At 47.2% G+C, this 21700-nt stretch overlaps 1 protein-coding gene across 3 annotated transcripts in view; it reads right to left on the bottom strand.

The window, feature by feature from the left end:
• The window catches only part of ADCY8 (adenylate cyclase 8), a 196553-nt gene that overhangs the window by 20464 nt on the left and 154389 nt on the right, over positions 1 to 21700 (bottom strand). For all 3 annotated transcript variants that reach the window (XR_008306004.1, XM_053244776.1, XM_053244775.1), the window contains 3 exons: positions 18300 to 18389; positions 16348 to 16520; positions 6979 to 7060 (listed from right to left, as the gene is read on the bottom strand). Coding sequence is in view for 2 of the 3 variants with exons in the window: in XM_053244776.1 (XP_053100751.1) it covers positions 6979 to 7060; positions 16348 to 16520; positions 18300 to 18389 (345 nt within the window). In the remaining variant the exon portion in view is untranslated. The remainder of the gene's footprint in view (positions 1 to 6978; positions 7061 to 16347; positions 16521 to 18299; positions 18390 to 21700) is intronic.

A 21700-nucleotide genomic window follows, 5' to 3' on the forward strand; every position in this document is an offset into this window, starting at 1 on the left:
TTACATAGAAAAAGGATAAAGAGAAGATGTTTCCCTGTCCCCTAAGGGCTCATGGAGTATTCTCCAGCAACAGTCACTGGAGGAATGCTGTGCTAGGGTGGAATAGGGCCAGTTGCTCCCCGCCCCCCGCTTAATACAGTATTTCAAATGCTTCTGTTTGGCCAGTTAGCAAAGGTCTTCACTGTTTCACAGCATTCCACATCAGACCTATTAATACCATACTCTGCTCTTGTTTAAATTGTAACTTGTTACCTTTCTGCCTAGAACAGATGCATGCTGTTGGGGTTGCCTCTTTCACATTATTTCCCCCACTTTTAATGTAGTTTTAAAGTGCCTCTGAAAGCCAGAGTGCAACATAATGATTTTAAGGGCATATCATTCTCCGATTCAGAAACCATTGTGTTTCTGTTAGGTGAAGTCTCTGGCCTAAAATGACCTGATTTACACTAATACACAAATAATGGCTAATGGGTCTCTTTATTTTGATGTTTTAATCTGGGGCTTAGCAGAACTCATTTTCCAGATGTTTTGACTACAGGAGATATCTACGGGAAACCCTATTATGAACAAATAGGCTTGGCTACTTCAGGTTTTACCAAGACAAATTAAGTTAAAAGCCTGCATGTTCAGCATCAGGGTTGTGCATTAGGAAGGAATTTATGGGACTCTATAAAGAATTGCTGGCAGATTGTAATTCAGGAATGGAAAACCTTTGGTAGTTGATCACTGATAGATAGCCCCTGTTGCAAATCACAGATATGATTCTGCCCTCTTTCACTCAACCATAATTGCAGGCTGTCCCAAAATATTTTGGGTTCCAGAGAATAGACCTGGTATCATATGAATGGGAAACTTGATGTGTGAGCACTGTAATATATTCCCCTCAGGGGATGGAGCCGCTTTGGGAAGAGCAGAAGGTTCCAAGTTCCCTTCCTGGCATCTCCAAGATAGGACTGAGAGAGATTCCTGCCTGCAACCTTGGAGAAGCTGCTGCCAGTCAATGTAGACAATATTGAACTAGATAGACCAATGGTCTGACTCAATATATAACAGATTCTTATGTTCCAATGTAACAGTCCTGACACTCAGTATAGGTGTCCTGGATAATTTGTCGACATTATTTTTAGTGTCTGGCATCTGGATGAATGCTGCACTAGTATAATGAAAAAGATGTGCCCAAGGAAGAAGGATGCATAGCTGATAGGGATGTGCAAACAGGTTCCAATTCAAACTGGTTCGAAGGTTCAAATTCAGAGCAAACAGGGCATTGAATTGGCAATGCTGGTCCAAGTTTGAACCAAACAGAGCCTGGTTCTCTTTGAACCGGTTCAAAGACTCATCCATTTTAGGTTCTGGTGGCCATTTTGTATCACTTGCTGTGGTTTGCCGAACTCCGGCTTCCCTGATTGGCCAGATGTGTCTGGCTCTCTGGGAGGCTTTTAAGTGCTTCCATTCCTGGAGAACTGGTACTCTATTGGCCCTGGGGGAGGGCAAGGGAGGGCGCTCCAAGGAGGGAGAGTCAACTTCTATTAGAAGGCAAGCCCTGTGGCCTTGAAATCACTCTGCTTTGCTGAGGTGAGAGAGAGAGCTGTCTGCTGCTGCTTATTTAGCTGTGGAGTTGCGTGTTGCCTTTCTGTCTCTCTGGTCTGGTCTCTGCTGCTGCTGTGTTGGTGAGGTCTTTCCTGCCTGCGCCCCCCCCCGTTTTTGCTACCCTTCCCCAACTCCCCTTCTTTTTAAAAGTAATTTTTCCTGGCTGTGTGTGGCTGCTGTGTGCTTTCCCTTTTGGATTCCCGCCCCCTGAAGTGTTTCCTCCTGCTCTGCCCAGCTAGCCACTGCCAGGGTGGCCATAGGCCTTTGGTCCATTTTTTTAAATCTCCCCCACCCCCTTCCTTTTTGCTGACTGACTGGCCGCTTTGTTTTTCTGGCCTGGGTTGACTCTGTCCCCAGCCTCAGTCCCTCCCCTCCCTTCATTCTATTTTGGATTTCTTTAGGGGATTTTTAAAAACTGTTTCTGTCCTCTCTGGAGCAGGTGCTTCACCCCCCACCCCTATTGCTTGCTCCAGTGGCAGCTGGCCAGCAGCTCTCTCTGCCTGTCCCACAGGCCTAGGCTCCCCCACCCCCACTTTTCTCACCTTCTCCCCAGCAATTTCCCCAATTTTCCCCTCAATGTTTTATTTTATTTCACTCAGTGTTTATTTTAATTTGTTTGTTTGGATGGGTGGGTAGCCCATGGCTGCCCATCTGCTCATTCTATGTGTTGTTGGGGGGGGAGTGGGTGGGTAGGTGTTTTGGTTAGTTTTTTTGGTTAGGGCTTTTTGGGTCCCCCCAATTTTTTAACCCCCCCATTTTCCCCAAAGCCCCTGGGGATTGGGAATATGTCTCAGCACCGTGTTGTGAGCAAGGCTCATAGCAGGGTGGAAGGCAGAGGAGGGAGGGATGTCCCAGCTGGTGTGGGAGGCCGGTGGGGGGGGCAAAGAAGACAGCATGGGTACCACAGGTCCCCATTGGCAAATTCTTTGCCACCGGTGAGGTGGCGGCACAAAGGCTCTCCTATCTGGAGGAGCCTGCTACCTCTGAGCCAGGTCTGGGTGCCCTGCCAGTGCTGCTGCCCTGTGCAGAGCCTGGCAGTGTGGGCGGTTCTCCTGCTTCCTTGGCAGGGGTGGAGGGCAGGGGCTTGATGACTGGGAGTGCAGCCAGACTGTCTCTCTCTATTGCAGTCCCCACCTTCCTTTTTCCACTCAGTGCTCCCCCCTGATGATGTCCAGGTCATGGCAAAGTCCACTTCTGGGTCCTCCGGGGCCCAGTCTGACTCTGAGGAGGAAAAGTCTGCTGCTGAGACTGAGGCAGCCCCACAGCTGAAGCCCGGCACTTCTGACACGCAGGGTGGAAGTGGGGTAGGTGACAGTGGTGGGCAACCAGCAGCTCCAGTAGGTCCGTCGACACCAAAGTGGCCCAGGACGGTGTCCAGGACATTGGAGGCCACCCAGAGCAGTGGTGTGGCAGCATTTTGAAATCCCTCAAAATGCCCCAACCGCTGCTTGGTGTGTTCACTCCAGGGCACAGGCCAGTTGGGGGAAGGATGCCAAGCATCTGGGGATGACCTCCATGTGGTGACATATGCGGTGACATCACCCAGATCTCCTTGCCTCTGCTGGCAGCACTAGTGCGCCTAGTGTGTCTGTGACTAGCACTGACAATGGCTGTGCACCAGCTTCCTTGAAGCAGGGCTCGCTGCCAGTCAAGCAGTGGACACAGGAGTTGGGCAAGAAGAGTCCTAGTCATGTGGACCTATACTTCCTCACCCGCCTCATAGGGGAGATGATGGCCACTGACGAGCAACATTTTCAGGTGGTTGAGAACCCTGGATTCCGCTAGATTATCCAGATGCTTGGGCCGAGCTACACATTCTCCTCAAGGACCACATTCAGCTGGACTGTGGTTCCCTCCCTGTATGAGAGGTGCAGGGAACTTGTGTCAGCGGTGCTGCATGCAGTGTTGCCTGGCACCTGTGTGCATTTCACCACTGATCTGTGGATCAGTATGAGTGGAATGCATGCTGCTTTCCTGGCCCTAACTGCTCACTGGTGGGGCCTGGAGAGAGAGGGGACCTCCAGTGCTGCTTCTGTCTCCAGCGTGTCGCACACTACATTTTGGCACAGGTGGGCCATCTTGCACATGGAGACCCTGGATCTGGAGCACAGCAAACGTCAAGCACACCAAGGAGGAGCCGTACTCGACTGCCAAACTGAGGAGTGGATAAGTGGGTTGCCACAACTCATAATGGGCTTCATTGTGACAGACAATGGCTCCAATGTTACTGCAGCTGTAAAGACTGTGTTGGAGTGTGTGAACATCTGCTGCATGGCACACATGCTCCACCTGGCTGTGAGGGATGCCCTTGGCCTCAAGGAGGCTAAGGCATTCAGGGACCAGGGCCGCCCGATGCAGGGTGCTGTTACTGCCATGGCTGCGCTTGTGGACAAGGCTCTCAAGATTGCAGCTCACTTCTACTGGAGTGAGAAGTCCAGGTGCTTGCTCCGTGAGTGGCAGCATGAGCATGGCCTTCGTTGCCATCTCATTCCCACGGATGTAGATACCTGGTGGAACTCCCATCTTCCTCTTGCTTCAGAGCCTGTTGGATCAAGAGGTGGCCCTAGATGACCTGGTGAGGAATGAGGCCTTGGGCATGTGCAACCTCAGAGTGGAAGCTCATGTCTGAGATGGTCTCGGCACTTCTTGTTCACAATGAAGATTGTGTGTGCTGATGCCACTCCTCTGAGCCAGGCCCTGACTGCAGCTATTCTCCTGCAAAAGCGGATGGGTGAACTCCGGACCTTGCTCACTATGCCAAAGGGACATGTGCTGGCTGGACAGCTGAGGACTGGGGCTTTTGACAGGCTGGTTGGTGTGTTGGGTGGCAGAGAGGATTATGTCCTGGCTTGTCTCTGTGACCCGGCCATCAAGGGCAATGTTGTTTGCACAGATGACTTGTCTAGGTGGAGGGAACTCCTGGTCAACAGAGTTAGAGAGGAGGAGGTCAGGAGGATCAGAGATCTGGAGGGTGGTGATGGTGTGCCTCCCGAGTGTGTGTGACTCACACTCAGCATCAGTGCGGGCAGCCATTAATCTCCCACCCCTTCCTCCTCCCAGTCTAGTGGCACAGCATCGCAGGCAGTGGTGCCAATGCAGAAGGCAATTCCTCCTGCTAAATCAGCCCAGCTCCATGAATTCCATTGAGAAGAAGCATCCATGAGTTCACACACAGGTCAGGTCACAGCAAGTTCACAGTGTGTGGATTTCTTCTCAATGGAATGCATTCACTGAGAGAAGAGAATAGGCAAAAACTTTTAAAAAATCATTAAAAAAAACATGAACCCCACCAGCTTGGAGCTTGAGGGGGGGAGTTGTGGCCCAATGTGGCTTACCTCCAAATCCACTTTGGGGTGCTGAGGCACCCCCCAAGGGGGAAGAGGGGAATGCCTCAAATCCCCATTATTCCTTATGGGGGAAATGAAGAGAGAAAAAATATTCAGGAATTCATTAAAAATCACAGGAGTGTCTGATTGCTTTGGGTGCCATGGTTGCCTACCACCCACCCCAATTTTGTGCCCCTAGGTCCTCTGCATAGGGGTTAATGGGCCAGTTTGAGTCCCCATTATACCCTATGTAACATTTTAGAAGCGTTTCGAGTTGGGTTTGAATTTGAACTGAACCTGGCGGTGGGGGAGGTTTAAGCAAAACCAAAACCAAACCTACACACCTTGGTTCAAGGTCAAACCAACCAAACCGGTTATATGCACACCCCTAATAGTCGAGTGGATGCTCCAGGTTGCTTGGTCTCTTGTGCTCTCAGTCTCTTTGGATAAGAGTTGTGCTTATGTATTCAGGGTACTGGATAGTAGCAAGGGTACTGGATAGTTCGGAATCATCCTCTACAACATACATGGACTGAGGAAGAGGTTTCACAGCAGGAGGGATGCCACAGGTTGTGCAAGTGCAGACTGTTGTGCTAGTGCAACCCTAGTTTGGGATGCAAACTTCAGTGGAACTAGCTAGTGCAACATCCTTTCACTAGTGCAACATGTTTGCTGATAGAATGTTTGAACTAGTGCAGCATTAGTCCGGATGCCAACCAGTGCATTTCAAGACACCACTGGGGACTACAGGGGTTGGATGAATCACAGTGATTTTGTGGGGAGGGGATAAAATTGCCAAGCATTTTTAATAAGGTGAAGGGGCTTGCCTGCTTTTTGAGTATTTTTTTACAAAAATGTTGCACCACATTTCAAAAACATGGGCAGCAGTGGCACCAGTGACTGCTGCTTTTCTGGGTTGTCAGTTCCTGTTGCCCATTTTGTCATGATGGCACATTCTGGAAGAAACACTTGGCCTCCTAGAAGAGCAGAAGTGCTTGAAGCACTGCTGCTGACCTCACAGCAGCAGCGTTTTCTATAAAGAAAAAAAAGAAACTCCCCCCTGCCAAGTTATGGTAGTTTTGTGGTCCAAAGATGCACCTATTAAAACTGCTGGTCAGTCCTGCCCCATTCCCAGCAGCCCCGCCATGCATGCACCGCACATGCCAGTGATGCCCCTTGTGCATGATGTCATGCACACATGGGTGTGGCCTGATTGCCGGAGGATCCACCAAGCCCTCCGGAGCACATTCCCTGGAGCATATTCTCTGGAGCACATTCTCCGGAGCAAGAGAGAGAAAGGGAAATAAATACACCTAGCCAGCAAACACTGGCTGGGATTGCACTCCAGAGGGTTCGCACAGCCCTTCCATGGCTTGCGGCTGGGTTCTTTGAACCCATCCACTCAGTGGTGGCTCTGCCCCTGCTCCTGGTTTTTGCTACCCACAAATGGGGAATTTGAAATTGGGGAGAGAGGGTGAGATCAGCACTAGTTTCAGGAGTGTTGGGCAAGTTTTGGCTCCAGGCAAGGTTGTCCCTAAGTGCAGTGCTTTCCTTTTCCCTGTGGAAGAGAATGGATACCATTCACTGATACAGGAGTCAATGAAGAGTGTACTCACAGGCACCATCAGGGTAGGTACAAAGCTTGCCTCCTGCCTCTGATGACCCTAGTCTTTTGGGCATAGGGCAGACCTTCTTGCAATTGTGTCCCAATGTATAATCAGCCTATGCCTGCATGGTCCCAACCACGAGTATGGCTTCTAGTCATACTGGAGTGCAATGGAATGCTAGGAAAGAGAGGTTGATAACTGGGAACTGGGTTGTCTATAAATATATTTTAGTGAAGCATGAATGTAACTGCATAGTACAGGAGATAGGCTCTCCTTCATCAGTCTCTCTTGAAGGTTAATTAGACATCCAATTATTGAAGGACATAAAATTCTCTTGGCTGATATTTCATTATTTGGTCCAAGTGGCAGCTATTAGTTTGAAGGTAATTACTGGGAAGCAATCATGGACATGTGCAGGTTTTCGAGAGAACATGACAAATAAATGCTTGCCTTACCTGTTGGCCGTGATAAAATACAGCTAGCAGAAACATGGCCATGAGAAGCAAGGAGGCCTCCTTAGTTCCCAGGAAGTCTGTACTGGAAAAAAAGAGAGACAGAGAGAGAGAAAGAAAGAAAGAAAAGGAATAGCAAAGATTCAGACAAAACGTAGTGACTGATCTGTGTGGTTTAGCCATGATACTGGAAATCTATGGATCATCCAGGACTTCTCTGCTGCCTTTCTGCTTGGCAAACTGAGGCACCCTCTTCCAATTTTCTTCCCCAAAGGTTATTTTTTTGCTTGTTTGTATGTTTTGATGTTATACATAGAAATGAGGGGTGAGCTGAAAAAGCAGTTTTGAAAAACCCTTCATCCTGTTTGGTGTATATACAGAATTCATTGAAAAATACTGGGCAAAGATAAATAAGATGAAGACAGTAAGAGGGTATGGAACTGCTGAAAATACATTCTCAGAGCAATCACACCAAAACCAACAGCGGACAGCATTAGGGATTAACTGCTGAGCAACTTGAAAAAGCAGGCCCAACAGTGTAGCATGACAGGGCCACTGAGGAATGATAATCTAAAGCTACCACAAGCTCACTGTGAGACTTCTGGGGAGTGGTTTTGCGTCTCTCCACAGCGGCCCCATCTCCCTACACAATTGGGGCTGCCTTCCAAGTTGTGCAGAAGCCCTGGCAGATCCCTAAGGGCTGCCCGTGATGTTGGCCAGTTATTTATTTATTTATTGGTGGGTTTTATTTAGCTCCCAATTGGACGTTTTCCTTTCATCTTATACAGCCGATAGCCTTGTTCAGAAGTTATGGGACCAGGTACAGTGAACCTAGGTAGAGCTAATGTGAGCATGCCTGGTAACCACTCCCCTCAATGCCAGCACTCTCTGTAACTCTGGGAACTATGGCAGAAGCAGGGCATATGCAGTCGGGAACCCTGGGGACTATATCGGGGATCTGACCCTTGGGGATCTGAGGGAATTTATTTTATTTTATTTTATTTATTTATTTGATTTTTATACCACTCTTCCAAAATGGCTCAGGGCAGTTTACAATTAAAACAATTAAAACTTTCCAAAATGTGGGATTAACCTTGAATTAATCCATAATCACATTTGGAATTTCCAAATGTGGGATTAACCTTGAAAACACTTGAGCTATTTTCCTTTAAAAACAAAAATGTCCATTTTGCCATATCTAATTCCAAATGGGTCCTAAGGCAGTTCACCCGCCATGGAAAATACCTCAGTCAAGCTATCAGTGGTATGGGGTTGGGGTGGGGGAATTCTCATAGTGAAATCCTCCAGAAATACCTTGAACTAAGTCTGTCACTTTGCTGCATTCATTGCATGCCACTGTCTGGGGTGTGTTGGTGGGGAGGTCCAGCTTCTCTGAAGCATCGCACCTGATGCCTCGAGTCTCTCCTCATTTCCATGGCAATGAACCTACAGCCCAGTCAATGATCCTCAGAGAGCCACTTTCTGACCGTCATAACAGGAAAAGATTGACACATCAAACCATCCGTGGTATTGCTTTCCTATTTGCGGATCCATAATAAGGCGGCTCTCTTTCATTTCTCCTGCATCCGTTTCCAGTTGATGAGATATTTCTAGCACCACTGAGGAATCATCTTGTCTAGATATGAGATGACTCGGGTAAGTTTTTCTGCATCTCAAGACTATTTTTACGTTTGTTATTTGAAGAAATAATGGGTTGTTGTATAAGTGCCTGTTTATATACTCAGCAAAATGGCAATAGCTTTTCCTGGAGGACATGATTTCAGGCTTCAGTGTGTCTGGGAAGGTGGGAGGAAGCTTGAAAATTCCCCTAGACATAAACTCCCTGACTGACATCCTAAGAGAGTGCTTGCATGGAGAACTAGTGTGGTGTAGTGGTTAGAGTGTTGGACTAGGACCATTGAGATCAGAGTTCAAATCCCCTTTCGGCCATGAAACTCACTGGGTGACTCTGAGGCAGTCACTCATCATTCAGCCTAACCTACCTCACAGGGTTGTTGTGGTGAGGATAACCATAACCATGGGGACTGCTCTGGGCTCCTTGGAGGAAGAGCAGTATATAAATGTAAAAACAAATAGATAAATAAATGGATAAAGTTGCGTTAGTGCAAAAGGATCACCTAGTTGTACCAAAAAACAACAACAAACCCAACCCCAAGGATTTGTACACCTGCAACTCTATTTAAAACAAATGGCAAATGCCACAGCTGTGCACTGTTGAGCAAACACAAGCACGCTTGTGGTAAGCACACTACTAATCTGGAACAAGGGTGCCATTTGGACCGGACTTCCGGGTGGAAGTCCGGTCCCTGCTGGCCTTGGGGCCCCCAGCGCAACTCGTGCAATAGCCAGACTGCTTGATTTCTCCCCCCGGCCAGCCTGTGTCCCCAGAATCAGCATGCACAGAGGCAGTGGGGCCAGGCCAGAGAAGCTGCTGAGCAGACAAATCAGCTCAGCATTAATCACTAGTAGTGTGCATGGTTTTGGTTCAGCGCAATGGAAAAGCCCTCTGGACTGGTCCGGAATTCCGGCAGTCCAGAGGTTCGGATGGGCAGGGGACTGTCACTTTAAGCAGGGGTGGGGGTGGTAGTACTTCCCCCCCCCGCCGCTCTTCCCCCTCTGATGCTGGTGATTTAAAAAATCTTCATGGGGCAGCAGAGTTCCTCCCTGCCACCCCTGCCCCCGTCGTTGTCCTGCTAAGCTTGGAATGAAGAAGAGCTATCCGCGCATGTGCCCTTCGCAGCACATGCGCTTGTCTCTGCTGATGGCGCACAGGCGCCGCATACGTCACGTGGCGGGCACCAGCGGCAAAGACGAGTACGCGCGCCGCGAAGGGCGCATGCGCGCCAATAGCTCTTCTTCGTTCCAAGCTTAGCAGGACAATGACGGGGGCAGGGGCGGCAGCGAGGAACTCTGCCGCCCCAAGAAGATTTTTTAAATCACCAGTGCTGGAGGGGGAAGAGTGGCGGGGGGGGGAAGTACTACCACCCCCGCCCCCGCTTAAAGTGACAGTCCCCTCAGTGCCAGACCATGCTTCTGTGGTTCCGTGCACATCTCTACTAATCACGTGAAATAAGCTACTCTCCCTCTCAATTAATGGAGGCTGAAATGGAGGCAGAAAGATTTCAATAAGGCAGCAGTGGGGCCAGGCCAGGTGAGAAGGCTGCCGAGCCCAAGCGGCAGCTTCTGACTGGCCATTTCAGTGCAGCGCCTGCGCTCTGTGTGTGTGCCACTTGCACTTGTGACAGCGCGCGCTGCATCAGCATTGAGCCACGTGCAGCGCACCGCACAAGGAGAGGAGAGCGAGCGAGGGCAAGGCAGCAGCACAGCAGGAGCAGGAGCTCTTGCTAAGTGGGCTACCATGAGGCGAGGTGGGAGTCTCAGGCAGGCAGTCACTGAGACCCTTGGAAGCTGGCTGAGAGAGACTCCAGAGCTTGAGTCCCAGCTTGAGTCCGAAACCCACGACGCCTGGCTGGCCTGAGAAGGAGAGGCAGCCGTAGAGAGCAGAGCTGGTCTTGTGGTAGCAAGCATGACTTGTTCCCCTAGCTAAGCAGGGTCTGCCCTGGTTGCATTTGAATGGGAGACTACATGTTTGAGCACTGGAAGATATTCCCTTCAGGGGATGGAGCTGCTCTGGGAAGAGCAGAAGGTTCCAAGTTCCCTCCCTGCCAGCATCTCTAAGATAGGGCTGAGAGATTCTCCTGCCTGCAAACTTGGAGAACCCGCTGCCAGTCTGTGAAGACAATGCTGAGCTAGATAGACTGATGGTTTGACTCAGTATATGGCAGCTTCCTATGTTCCTACAGGTGAAACTCGGAAAATTAGAATATCGTGCAAAAGTCCATTAATTTCAGTAATGCAAATTAAAAGGTGAAACTGATATATGAGACAGATGCATTACATGCAAAGCGAGATAAGTCAAGCCTTAATTTGTTATAATTGTGATGATCACGGCGTACAGCTCATGAAAACCCCAAATCCACAATCTCAGAAAATTAGAATATTACATGGAACCACGAAGACAAGGATTGAAGAATAGAACAATATCGGACCTCTGAAAAGTATAAGCATGCATATGTATTCAGTACTTGGTTTGGGCCCCTTTTGCAGCAATTACTGCCTCAATGCGGCGTGGCATGGATGCTATCAGCCTGTGGCACTGATGAGGTGTTATGGAAGACCAGGATGCTTCATTAGCGACCTTCAGCTCTTCTCCATTGTTTGGTCTCATGTCTCTCATCCTTCTCTTGGCAATGCCCCATAGATTCTCTATGGGGTCAAGTCAGGCAAGTTTGCTGGCCAATCAAGCACAGTACACTGTATACTTTTCAGAGGTCCGATATTGTTCTTTTCTTCAATCCTTGTCTTCTTGGTTCCATGTAATATTCTAATTTTCTGAGATTGTGGATTTGGGGTTTTCATGAGCTGTACGCCATGATCATCACAATTATAACAAATTAAGGCTTGACTTATCTCGCTTTGCATGTAATGCGTCTGTCTCATATATCAGTTTCACCTTTTAATTTGCATTACTGAAATTAATGGACTTTTGCACGATATTCTAATTTTCCGAGTTTCACCTGTATGTAGGACTCAGAGCACAGGGAGCCGGGTAGGCAGGCATGCCTGCAGTGAACCAGCCAGCGTGTGCCTGCCTCTCATGTGCCTGGTTCCTGGCTTGCCACACACACATGCACACCAGCAAGAGAGAGAAACCCGTCCTTCCAAAGTCGGTCCAGAGAGAGAACAAGAGGTAAAGTGCTGTTTATCCAATTGTGTAGGGACGGGAAGCAGCTGTGATTAGAATGAATTTCTAGATGCTCAAGTTCAACATTTTGTTAGGATCAATGTGAGATCAGTTATCAAAACTTCTGTCTGGCTGCTAAAATGTTCAAACACTAAAATGGGATATGCATTAATCAAGCCTTATTAAGTGCTACTACGTCCTTGCAAATCCATTGCTTAAAAATTGGATCCTTTATGGACAGAGTGGGGAAAGAAATATGTGGGATGGGATGGAATATGTTGTTACAGGTTGAAGTGTTTCTGCTAATGCATATCTGCATAAATATACTTGTTTTATATCCTTACATTGTTTGGGCCACCAAGAACCCATGCGTTAAATACTGTGTGTCATGGTGTGTTTGTTCATAGGGGGATGATGCTTTTCATGAGGCAGGGGTGGGTGTGTGGGGCAAAAGGCCACTAGATCCAAGCTCCAAAATTACCTAGCTGCAGTTCTGATCTGGAATGCAAGCTCTGAGGTTAGTGCAAGGAGTTAACACAACAGCTTTGCACTACTGCAACATCCTTCTGGAAGCCCCTTCCTGTTAGTCAGGACGTCAGCCCCTGTGCATAGAAAAACAGCATTCCGGGGAGAAATCTAGGCTGAATTGTTCTCTCTGACTTGTTAAATTTTTGAGGATGGGGCCACAGTTCATTGGTACAGAGCAGCTGCTTTGCATGCAGAAGGTCCAAGGTTCAATCCCTGGTGTTTAGGCAGGGCTAAGAAATATATGTCTAAAACCCTGGGCAGCTTCTTCCAGCAAGCGTAGAGTAGGGCTGCACAATTCTGGCTCCCCAACTCCAAAATATTTTGGACTACAGCTTCCATAATCCCCAGCCACAGAGGCTGATTGTCAGGGATTATGGGAGTTGTAGGCCATCTGCAGGAGAGGCAAGGTTCTGCAGCTTTGGGGTAAACCAATGGTCTGACTCAGTATAAAGCAACGGTTTAGTTTTCCATGAACATGTGATGTAGGGAGCATTCAGACACACAGCTCACCTCTACCTTCTGCAGCCTGAAGTAGCGCCATCCAGGAAATGCTTTTGCATGTTTCTGTTTTGTTTTGTGTTGTTTTGTTTTTGCTGAACTGGTGCTAACTTATTGTAATAGACAAAAAACTACAAAACCCCAAAGAAGTGCAGTTGTGGACCAAACAATTCATCATGAAGGAGAGGCAGCTCTGCAGGAGGCAACTGGTAAAGTGTGGTGTAGTGGTTAAGAGTGTTGGGCTAGGACTGGGGAGAAGCGAGTTCAAATTCCTATTCAGCCATGAAATTCACTGGGTGACTCTGGGTCAGTCACTTCTCTCTCAGCCTACCCTACCTCACAGGTTTGTTGTGAGGATAAATATAACCCATGAGTCCTTGGAGGAAGAGCAGGACAGAAAAGCAAACAAACTGGTTTTGGTTTCTTTGGGCATTAATATGCCCAAAATGTACATATTTTAAATGACCTTTGGGCTACGTTAACAAAAAAAGGAAATAAATAATTACATCTAGTTCTACATACTGTACCAGTGAGAATGGTACTTTCTTGATAGATGGGGTTTGTTTCATCATTAGAACAGATATATTTGAAATCTATTGGGGAAACTTGCTTCTTATTTCACTTACCCATGTCCAAGACATTTGTTTCTGGCAGACAGAATGCTGGACTACATGAAACTTTGTTCTGCTGTAGCAGACAATTTTCTTGTTCTTAAGCCAGGAGATTGGCTGCTGGCCAGAATTCATCAGGTGTGTGTATTTCCTGTATTATATTGCATTTTTACATGGGCCTCAAAGCTGGTTACACATGCTTGTTTGAACACCCATCTCCTTGCAACTTGCATTCAGAGGCTGTAGTGATAGTCAAGTTGAGGGAGGACTAGGCCTTAGTTAGAGTAACTAACTGGAGGGTAGACTTCTCCTAATAAACCTGGGAGAATCAAATCCCTGTGACCCAATCCAGGGTGAGGGGCAGGGTTTACTGGACAACAGCCTATAGAGAAGGAAGGGAGGGGTGTGTGTTAGAGTTCCATTCTTCCCTGGAGGCCTCTGAAGGAGGTCTGATCAGTAACCACTCTGGGGAAAAGGGAGACTAACAGCCTTGGGCTGGGAATCAACTGGGAGTTCCTTACCTGGAAGTAAATATGAAAGATATTAGGGACCAGTTTAACTAGACGTGTCAGGGAATTTATCATTTAGCTAGGCGTGTCAGGGAATTTATCATCCAGTGCTTGGATCTGACTGCATAGTTCTTGTAGTTCCTGCGGAAAGGAACTACAGGAATGGAAGCAGCAATTGTTGATGCCTCTATAGTTTTCCTTATTATCTAATAATTAATAAATCTGTGTTGTTAAAGAGTGTCACTCCTTATTGGGTCCTGCTCTAGTCACATGCTCCTGAACGCCTAAGAGTGCTCAAGCCTTTCTTGTAGGGAGGGGTTTTCCACTTTACCCTCCCAGAATATTCCCTTGGAAGGGTGAATCTGCTCCTATTTAAAAAAATGATAGTGGCAGCCTACCCAGGACTCCTCACAGCTAGAGGAGGGATTTTGTATCCCCCCTCCCGCTTTTGATAGTTATAGAGGCATACTGCCTCTGAATCTGGAGTGAGGTGTTATAAGTGAAGCTGTCTTATACTGAATAATACTATTGATTCATCTGGCTCAGTATTGTCCACATTGTCTGGTGGCAGCTCTTTCTCTGCCCAAAGAGAGCTCTCTCCACTCAAAGAGAACCACATCCTATATACTTATCAAAACCAGTCATGACTCAAGACATTATCATGTAATTCCTATTTATACGGAATCCCAGCTGGGCACCCAAAATTACATTCTGAATAATGCTGCACTTGCACAAGTATGCTGCACTAACAGACGGCTGTTGCGCTAGCTAATTGCCCTTAAGTGTGGTGCTTGCATTCCAGGCTAGTGTTTCACTAATGCAAATATGTTTGTGCTTGCACAGCAAGGTGCCCAACCTGTGGAATGCCTCATATGGTTTGCAGGAAAGTTCTTGCACAAGAGCAGAGTTCTGAAAATCCCTGTGATTGAGCACAGCTTTAAAATCCCTGTGATTCAGCAATCTAAAAGTCCCTGTGATTGAGCAGTCTTGTACTCATTCAACTCTCTTCATTGTGCACATAAGGTCTGAGGGCAGAACTTAGGTAACACATTGTACCATGAATCCTGCTTTGACAGGAGGCCTTATTAACTCACTAGCATGATGCACAGTTGTATGGAGCCCCTGTGCACCACATTGGGTCTGCTGCTGAAGTGGAAGGCATCCCTGAGGCCGTAGAGACTGAGCATTCATACAAGCAGTGCTGCTGCAGTTCAACCCATTTGTGGCAAAGGGGCTGCTTGCACAACTGCCTGTTCTCTACAGCATTGGAGCTGCCTTCCAGGTCTGCATCAGCCCCTAAAGGCAGGGAGAATCACTCCAGCAGCACTGTCAATGCAGCACGGGCTGATTTCCGGGCAAACGGGGCCACATGGCCCTGTCTGGGAGCAAAATAATGCCTGTCGCATCTGGCACGGCCCCTGGGGGTGGCAGCCTGGGTTCTTTGAACCCGTTCGCCCAATGGCGGCTCTGCCCATGATAATGTTCCATCCCAGGGCTTCTGCAGACCCGGAAGGCAGCTCCAATGCTGTAGAGAACAGGCAGTTTTGCAAGCAGCACCTTTGCCACAAATGGGTTGAACTGCAGCAGCCCTGCTTGCATGAACGCTCAGTCTCTACTGCCTCAGGGATGCCTTCCAGGTCAGCAGTAGCCCCAATGTAGTGTGCAGCGGCTCCATACTTTTAAATGCAGGGAGAGCCGCTCCTGGCCTCACTGCCAAAACAGTGGGGTCGATCTCCAACCCAAACAGGGCCCCGTGGCCCCGTTTGGGAAGGAGACCACACCCCATGCCTCACGTCAGATGCGGGGGTGTGGCTTGCCAGCCCCTTGCATCTGACATCAGATGCAGGGGGCGGGGCCAGGAAACTGCAGCAGTGGCTGAACACGGGCTGCCACCAGCTTCCCTCTGCTCCTCAGCATTATGGAGATATAATGCTACCTATCTTATGGACCACTGTCCTTAAAGCAATGATTTTCATTATTTTCCAAGCGGGGGCCACTTTGGAAAAAAACACAACCCTCCGATATGAGAGCCATGTCCCAGAGTGCTGACCTCTGCACAGTACGGCTCTTTCTCCAGTGCTGGAAAGGCCCGTTAAGAGAGACGGAGCCCTCTCTTAAGAGCTGTAAGAGGAAAGCACTGGGACGGGATACACGTTCCAGGACTCTGTGCACGCCTTCCGAGATGGTGTAGGGGCTCAACGGGGCCCCATGTCCCCTAAAATAACCCCCCAGTGTTGGGCAGAGCACAGCACTGCCCAGTGAGAATGGTTGTCTCTGCATGGTGCCAGGGGAGCTGTGAAGAGTATTCTGCTTTGGCTGAAGCTTCACACAGGTCGAATAAACAATAAGTCAGGGAGCTGCACTTAGGGTTGACGGGGGTTGTCATTGGCCTTAAACAAAGACCTCTGCCTTAAAGATCCCCACCAAAACAAAACACATTTAAGCTGCATTAAACACTTACTCTCCACTATGATTGATGTCATCATATCGTAGAAACAGGGAAGCATAAATGGTCTCAGTCAGGAGGCAGTAGATGGCAATCATAATGAGAAGCACTGCCAGCTTAAGGACAGAGTTGAGACGGAGAAACACAGCGCAGGTCACCATTGCCAAGATCCCGGTGAAGACAAAATACTTAATAGGGATTGCAGGGAGAAACATTAGTTTCAGCATTCAGCACTGATGCAAATTGTACCTGTTACAGTTCATTCATTCTCACTGGCCTTGACTATAAATGCTAGAAGCTTGTTTCGGCTTTGAATATTTTCACGCCATTACTCTGGTTCAATATCTGTCTGTCCGAAGAGTTATATCCTGCCTTTTCAAATCCCCAAAGAGAAGCACTCAAGGTGGAGTACATTTTAAATAAAATTAGGGAGACACAGAAGCAGAATAAAATAACCAAGAGTGTACTGAACAACAACAATTCAAAACAAAAATCAAAAGGGCAGCAAATTAAAAGTCAATTAAGAAGAACTCCCCAAGGAGCTAGTTAACCTGAAGACATTGTTTAAACAGTAGAAGCTTGCTGCAAGAGTCAACCTACTAGCCCTAATAGCACCTTATATCGAATGCTCTGAAAATCTGTGTACAGTGGCTGACATACTGCATGAGGAAAGCTGGGTTGTTGGTGTGTGTGTAAACAGTGCTGACAGTGTTGCAGAGCAGGGCCAGTCCAATCCATTTCAAAGTTGCTCAAATGCAGTGGTGTGACACCCATTGGAAATAATGGTCTCCAGCTGCTTGTATTTCCTTGTGCAGTGCGTCAGCCAGTGTACATAGGTGCAAATGTATATGCAGCAGGTACAATTATTTCCACGCTATGTTCAATGCATATACAGCCATGCACTTCCTATCTCTACCCTGCATTTCAGGGGGGGGGGGCTGTATCCCGGTTCACTTTTAAAATGAGCACATCTACAGTCAGGGTCAGCCCAACCATATAGGTGAGCCAGACGTTCGTGTAGGGTGACAAGCTTTAAGGGACGGCAAAGCAGACACAAGTATTTTATCTCTCTGTTGAATAGTCTAGGTATAAAGAACTGCAGATGAAACATTTTGTAGATCAATCTACATATTCTTTCTGTTATCTGAAACACTGCAAAAGGCTTTTTTTTTGTTGGTCAAGCTACATTTACTCGGAGTCACTCTGACACACACAGACTGACGCAAGCTCTTGGCTGAGAGGATGTCATTGAATGAGAATGCCGAATAAATGCATGTAAAAGTCCATTCTAGACGTCTCATTTTTCTCTATATTTAATGTGTGGAAGTGGGTGCCAAAAACCCTTGAGCTGGCCCTGTGTACAGTGATCCACACACGTATAGATATATGTGTGTGTGTACACACACCTGAATGCACACATGGTATGTCTGAATAGGCTACAGTCAGTGTCGGAACACAGGTAAAGAGGAGGTTAAACAGATCCCCTACTGACAGGGAGTTCCACATTCTGGGTGCCACGACATAAAATGCTCTTTCATGTAGCCCCATCTGTGTTGGCAGAGATATCTGGAGGCTAGTGACTCTGTCCAGAGGGAACACCCAGGAAGTTTAATGGATGCAGATGAGATTTTGGTCTTGGTGCTACTCCATCTACTATAATATAGCAGAGACTATAGTAGCAGCTAAAAGTTATGAGTGCAGCATTATGCAGTGGAAACAGGTTGGACCAATTTGTAAAAACAGGTTGCTTTGTACAGCCTGATCCAGGGGCTCTGTTTGCATCTGGAAACTCCAAAATGCAAATGGGGTGTTTTTCTTCAGATAATCAAGGGCTTCTGTATCATCTTTAATACTGGGGACAGCTTTGCCACGGCACATTCAGATCTATCTTCTCCTGCAGAGCTTTGGATCAATGCAATGGCTTTGATGGACACACAGCACTTCTAAAACAATACACTCAGAATTACCTCTGGGTAGGAGCAAATGTCCGTAAAAGAGACAGAAGAATTGAATGTCTGATTCTTAAAAGGCATTGGTTTGTCAAAATCACACCACAGCTGCAGACAAAGAAGACCAAAAATTAATGCCATGGGCAAGTCAATATATAAATTACTAGGCCTGAGCTGAAACGGCCACCCCATTTCATCACCTCATTCCCGATCAGTTAAATGAGGGTGGGATTTCTGCCATTTTCCAGGAGTAGGGGCAAATTCAGAGGTGTTGGGTGAAATGTACCCAGCAAACCTGCGGTTATTTTGGTGGCCAGTAACTAGAGGAGACGGGGACAGCCTTGTATTCGGTGGCTGGATATTATAAAAAATGGCACTGGAATGACTATGGTGGAATTAAAGGAAGCTGTACGAGATAGGATGGCATGGAGTGCATTGATCCATAGAGCAACTGAGAGTTGGACATGACTGAACAGAGAGAGAGAGAGAGAACTAGAGGTCACTGCTCGCCCCAGATGCCATGTGATGACACAGCATTCTCCTGAAGGGTAGTGGTGAGTGATCCCAGCCCTCTGGCAAGCAGATCACCCAGCACCACACAGATCTCTTCCCCACTGCCATTTTTGAGATGGTAAGAAGAAGAAAAAAGGAATTCTTTCTGCGCAGCAGGAGAGGAATCCCATCATTTCTTACCATTCCCATCTCCCACTGCAAATGACAGAAGACCTGCTTCTCTCCTAAGTCCTCCAACTGTGTGCCAGAAAAATATCTTGGGGAAGAGAGAAAATTGGTGAGGACTACAAATAATGGCTGGCTAATGAGCTAAGCCTAAATTTGTAGATGTCTGGCTCCCATCCTTCCTAGCCACAATGGCTAGGAGATGATGGGGGATGTAGTCCAACAACATCTAGGGATCCAAGTTTGAGAAGCCCTGCAAGCCCTACATCATTCATGATGTAAGAGACCATTATTGGAAATGAAAATGTGTAGCATTTTCTTTTACATTATTATTAGTTCTGAATAATTAGATTTGGTCATTTCACTAAGCTGGCAGACACGATCCTCTGACACTCTCTAAAACACAATTAATAGCTTGTTTAATTAGATTCAAGTCCACATAATTACTTTCTAAGGATGTTTCATCTTGCAGCCCTATTATCTGGTCTTTTAATAACTGTGATCTTAGCAAATCAGGTGCATCCTGTGGGATGTTTGCAAAATCTTCAGCATGGCATTAAAGACTTCTTAAATGCTGGCTCATTAGAGACACTTATTTAGAAGGCAAAGCTTCAAGACCATAGCCTGTGGCTAGGGATGGGCCCGGACCGGTCCGGAGGCCATTCAAAAAGAGAGCACGTCTTCAAAAAGAGAGCATGAGAGCACGTCTCTGTGACGTGCGTGCGCGCGCAAAGGACTCCTGGGCATTTTTTCAAGCAACGTCGGGGAAGGGGCAGCAGGGAGGTGTCCTGCCGCCCCAATTGCTCTAAACATTATGGCACCAAGCGGGAAAGCGGCGGGAGGGGTAAGTAAACCCTCCCGCCACTCTTAAAGGTACACCCCCACACCAGTGCTGGACTGCAGTTGGCGGTTGCGTGCACACCCCTACCTGTGGCTCTGAAACCAGCGTAGTGAACCAAAATCTTAAAATGGTCACTTAAGCGCAAACCAGAGCTGTCAACCAATTAAATAAATTTAGTGGATTAATCATCTGCTTTTTAACTGAAAAAATGTTTAATTGATCCATTAAATATAAATATATTTGCATATGACCAAAGAAGAAAGTGTAAAATGATGATAAACAAAAGTGGTCATTGTGGTGATCATCCTGCCCCTAAAGAGTGAACAGGAAGTGAACCCTGTCCTGTCTGTCAGGCAGTGACCTCTTGGGATCAGCCACTCAGCACACGGTGACCAGGACCTAGAGAGTCTGGCAGCAGGAAGTGGAGGGGGTCTTTGTTCTCAGAAGGAGCCAAAAGGGTGATGAGAGAAGATGGGGAGCAGGTTTCATGAGCACCAGCCATGAAGTCTGGCTGCCTCATGGCCAATAGCCAGCCTGCAGACTTGTCTCATGGAAGAACATCTGCAGATCCTTGAGACACAGGATTGCAGGAAACTTGAATTATCTCCTGGAGTTTGGGGTGAGTTCAAGGGGAAAGGAAGCCAAGGGCTTTGGCTTCGGGGAAAGGTTTAGGCAGGCAACCATGTGTTAGGTAGCCTGCGTTAGATTTCTTTTGATTTTGTGCTTTTGCAAATCCTTACAATTGGTCTATAGTGTTTTTATCTGTAATGTTACTAAAAGCAACTGAACCTGAGCCCTATATTCCAACCAGGGTGCTGTAGAAGTCTCTGTACCCTGTAAAGATGATTTAAAGGTTCCTTGAAACTGGGGGGGGGGTGCTTTTTGAATTATTTTTGCAACTGGGTAACCACGATTTTTAAAGTGTGCCACTCCAAATACCAGCTGGAGGGCTCTTTGAAAGTATTCTTGCAAGTACTGAGTGCTTCTGTTACCTGTAACTAAAAGCTGAGAAAGCCTCAGACTGAAGCAGTCTGTAGTATTTTGAATAACATCCCCCCCCCCTTTTTTTTGTTCTTTGGATTTTACCTGCCTCTGAGTGGATTTTTAACTCAGGAAAAGGGGTTTTTACTCTGGTGCAAACATGCCTCAATGTTAATTGTTCAGCAACCTACCAAGTTTTCCCACCACGTGGAAGCTGCATGTGGAGAGGTTTTTGTATTTTTTCCATTGGTAAATGAGAAAGAGAGAGTCCCCTGGATATTCACCCAAATGCGGCGGGGGGGGGGGAATTCTGTAACAATTAGGGTGTGGTGGCAGCATATTTTCTACCAATTTAAGTTTTAAAGGAACAGCGTTTGTTGAGTAAACATGGAGGGAATTAAACAGCATTTTTCTCCCCCGACCATGGGCTTGCCTTGAGACAAAGGTTGGGCTCAAATCTGCTATTCACTACAGTCATTCACTGTTAGGAGAAAAGAACAGCTTTAATGAAGGCTGAAACACATGTTCTCTGTTGAGAACTTTGGACTTAACACTTGAAGGAAGGGCAGAGGGTCAAACAGTTCCTCAAAAATGCCTTTTTTTCTTTATTGGCAGTGACATTGATTTACAGTGACAATGCTCCTCTGCACAGGGGGCAGCCACCATTTTAATTTCCCATAAGTCCCTAAGGTTGACCTACATGACAATGTAGTGTCATTCCCAGAGGACTAATGGGAAATTAAAATGGTGGACACCAGATAACCAGAGGAGTGCTGCCAGAAAGCTCCATTTTGCCCATGCCATTTCACACACCCCTGAAATTTGCTGGAGAGGAAAAATAAAAGGGGGGAATTTCAGGTTAGCCTGATTTTTAATATTTTCTTTTTCATTCCCCATTACAGGAATATAAAAGGCTGAC

The sequence above is a fragment of the Hemicordylus capensis genome, chromosome 4, assembly GCF_027244095.1.
Source record: "Hemicordylus capensis ecotype Gifberg chromosome 4, rHemCap1.1.pri, whole genome shotgun sequence".
NCBI classification, from domain to species: Eukaryota; Metazoa; Chordata; class Lepidosauria; order Squamata; family Cordylidae; genus Hemicordylus; species Hemicordylus capensis.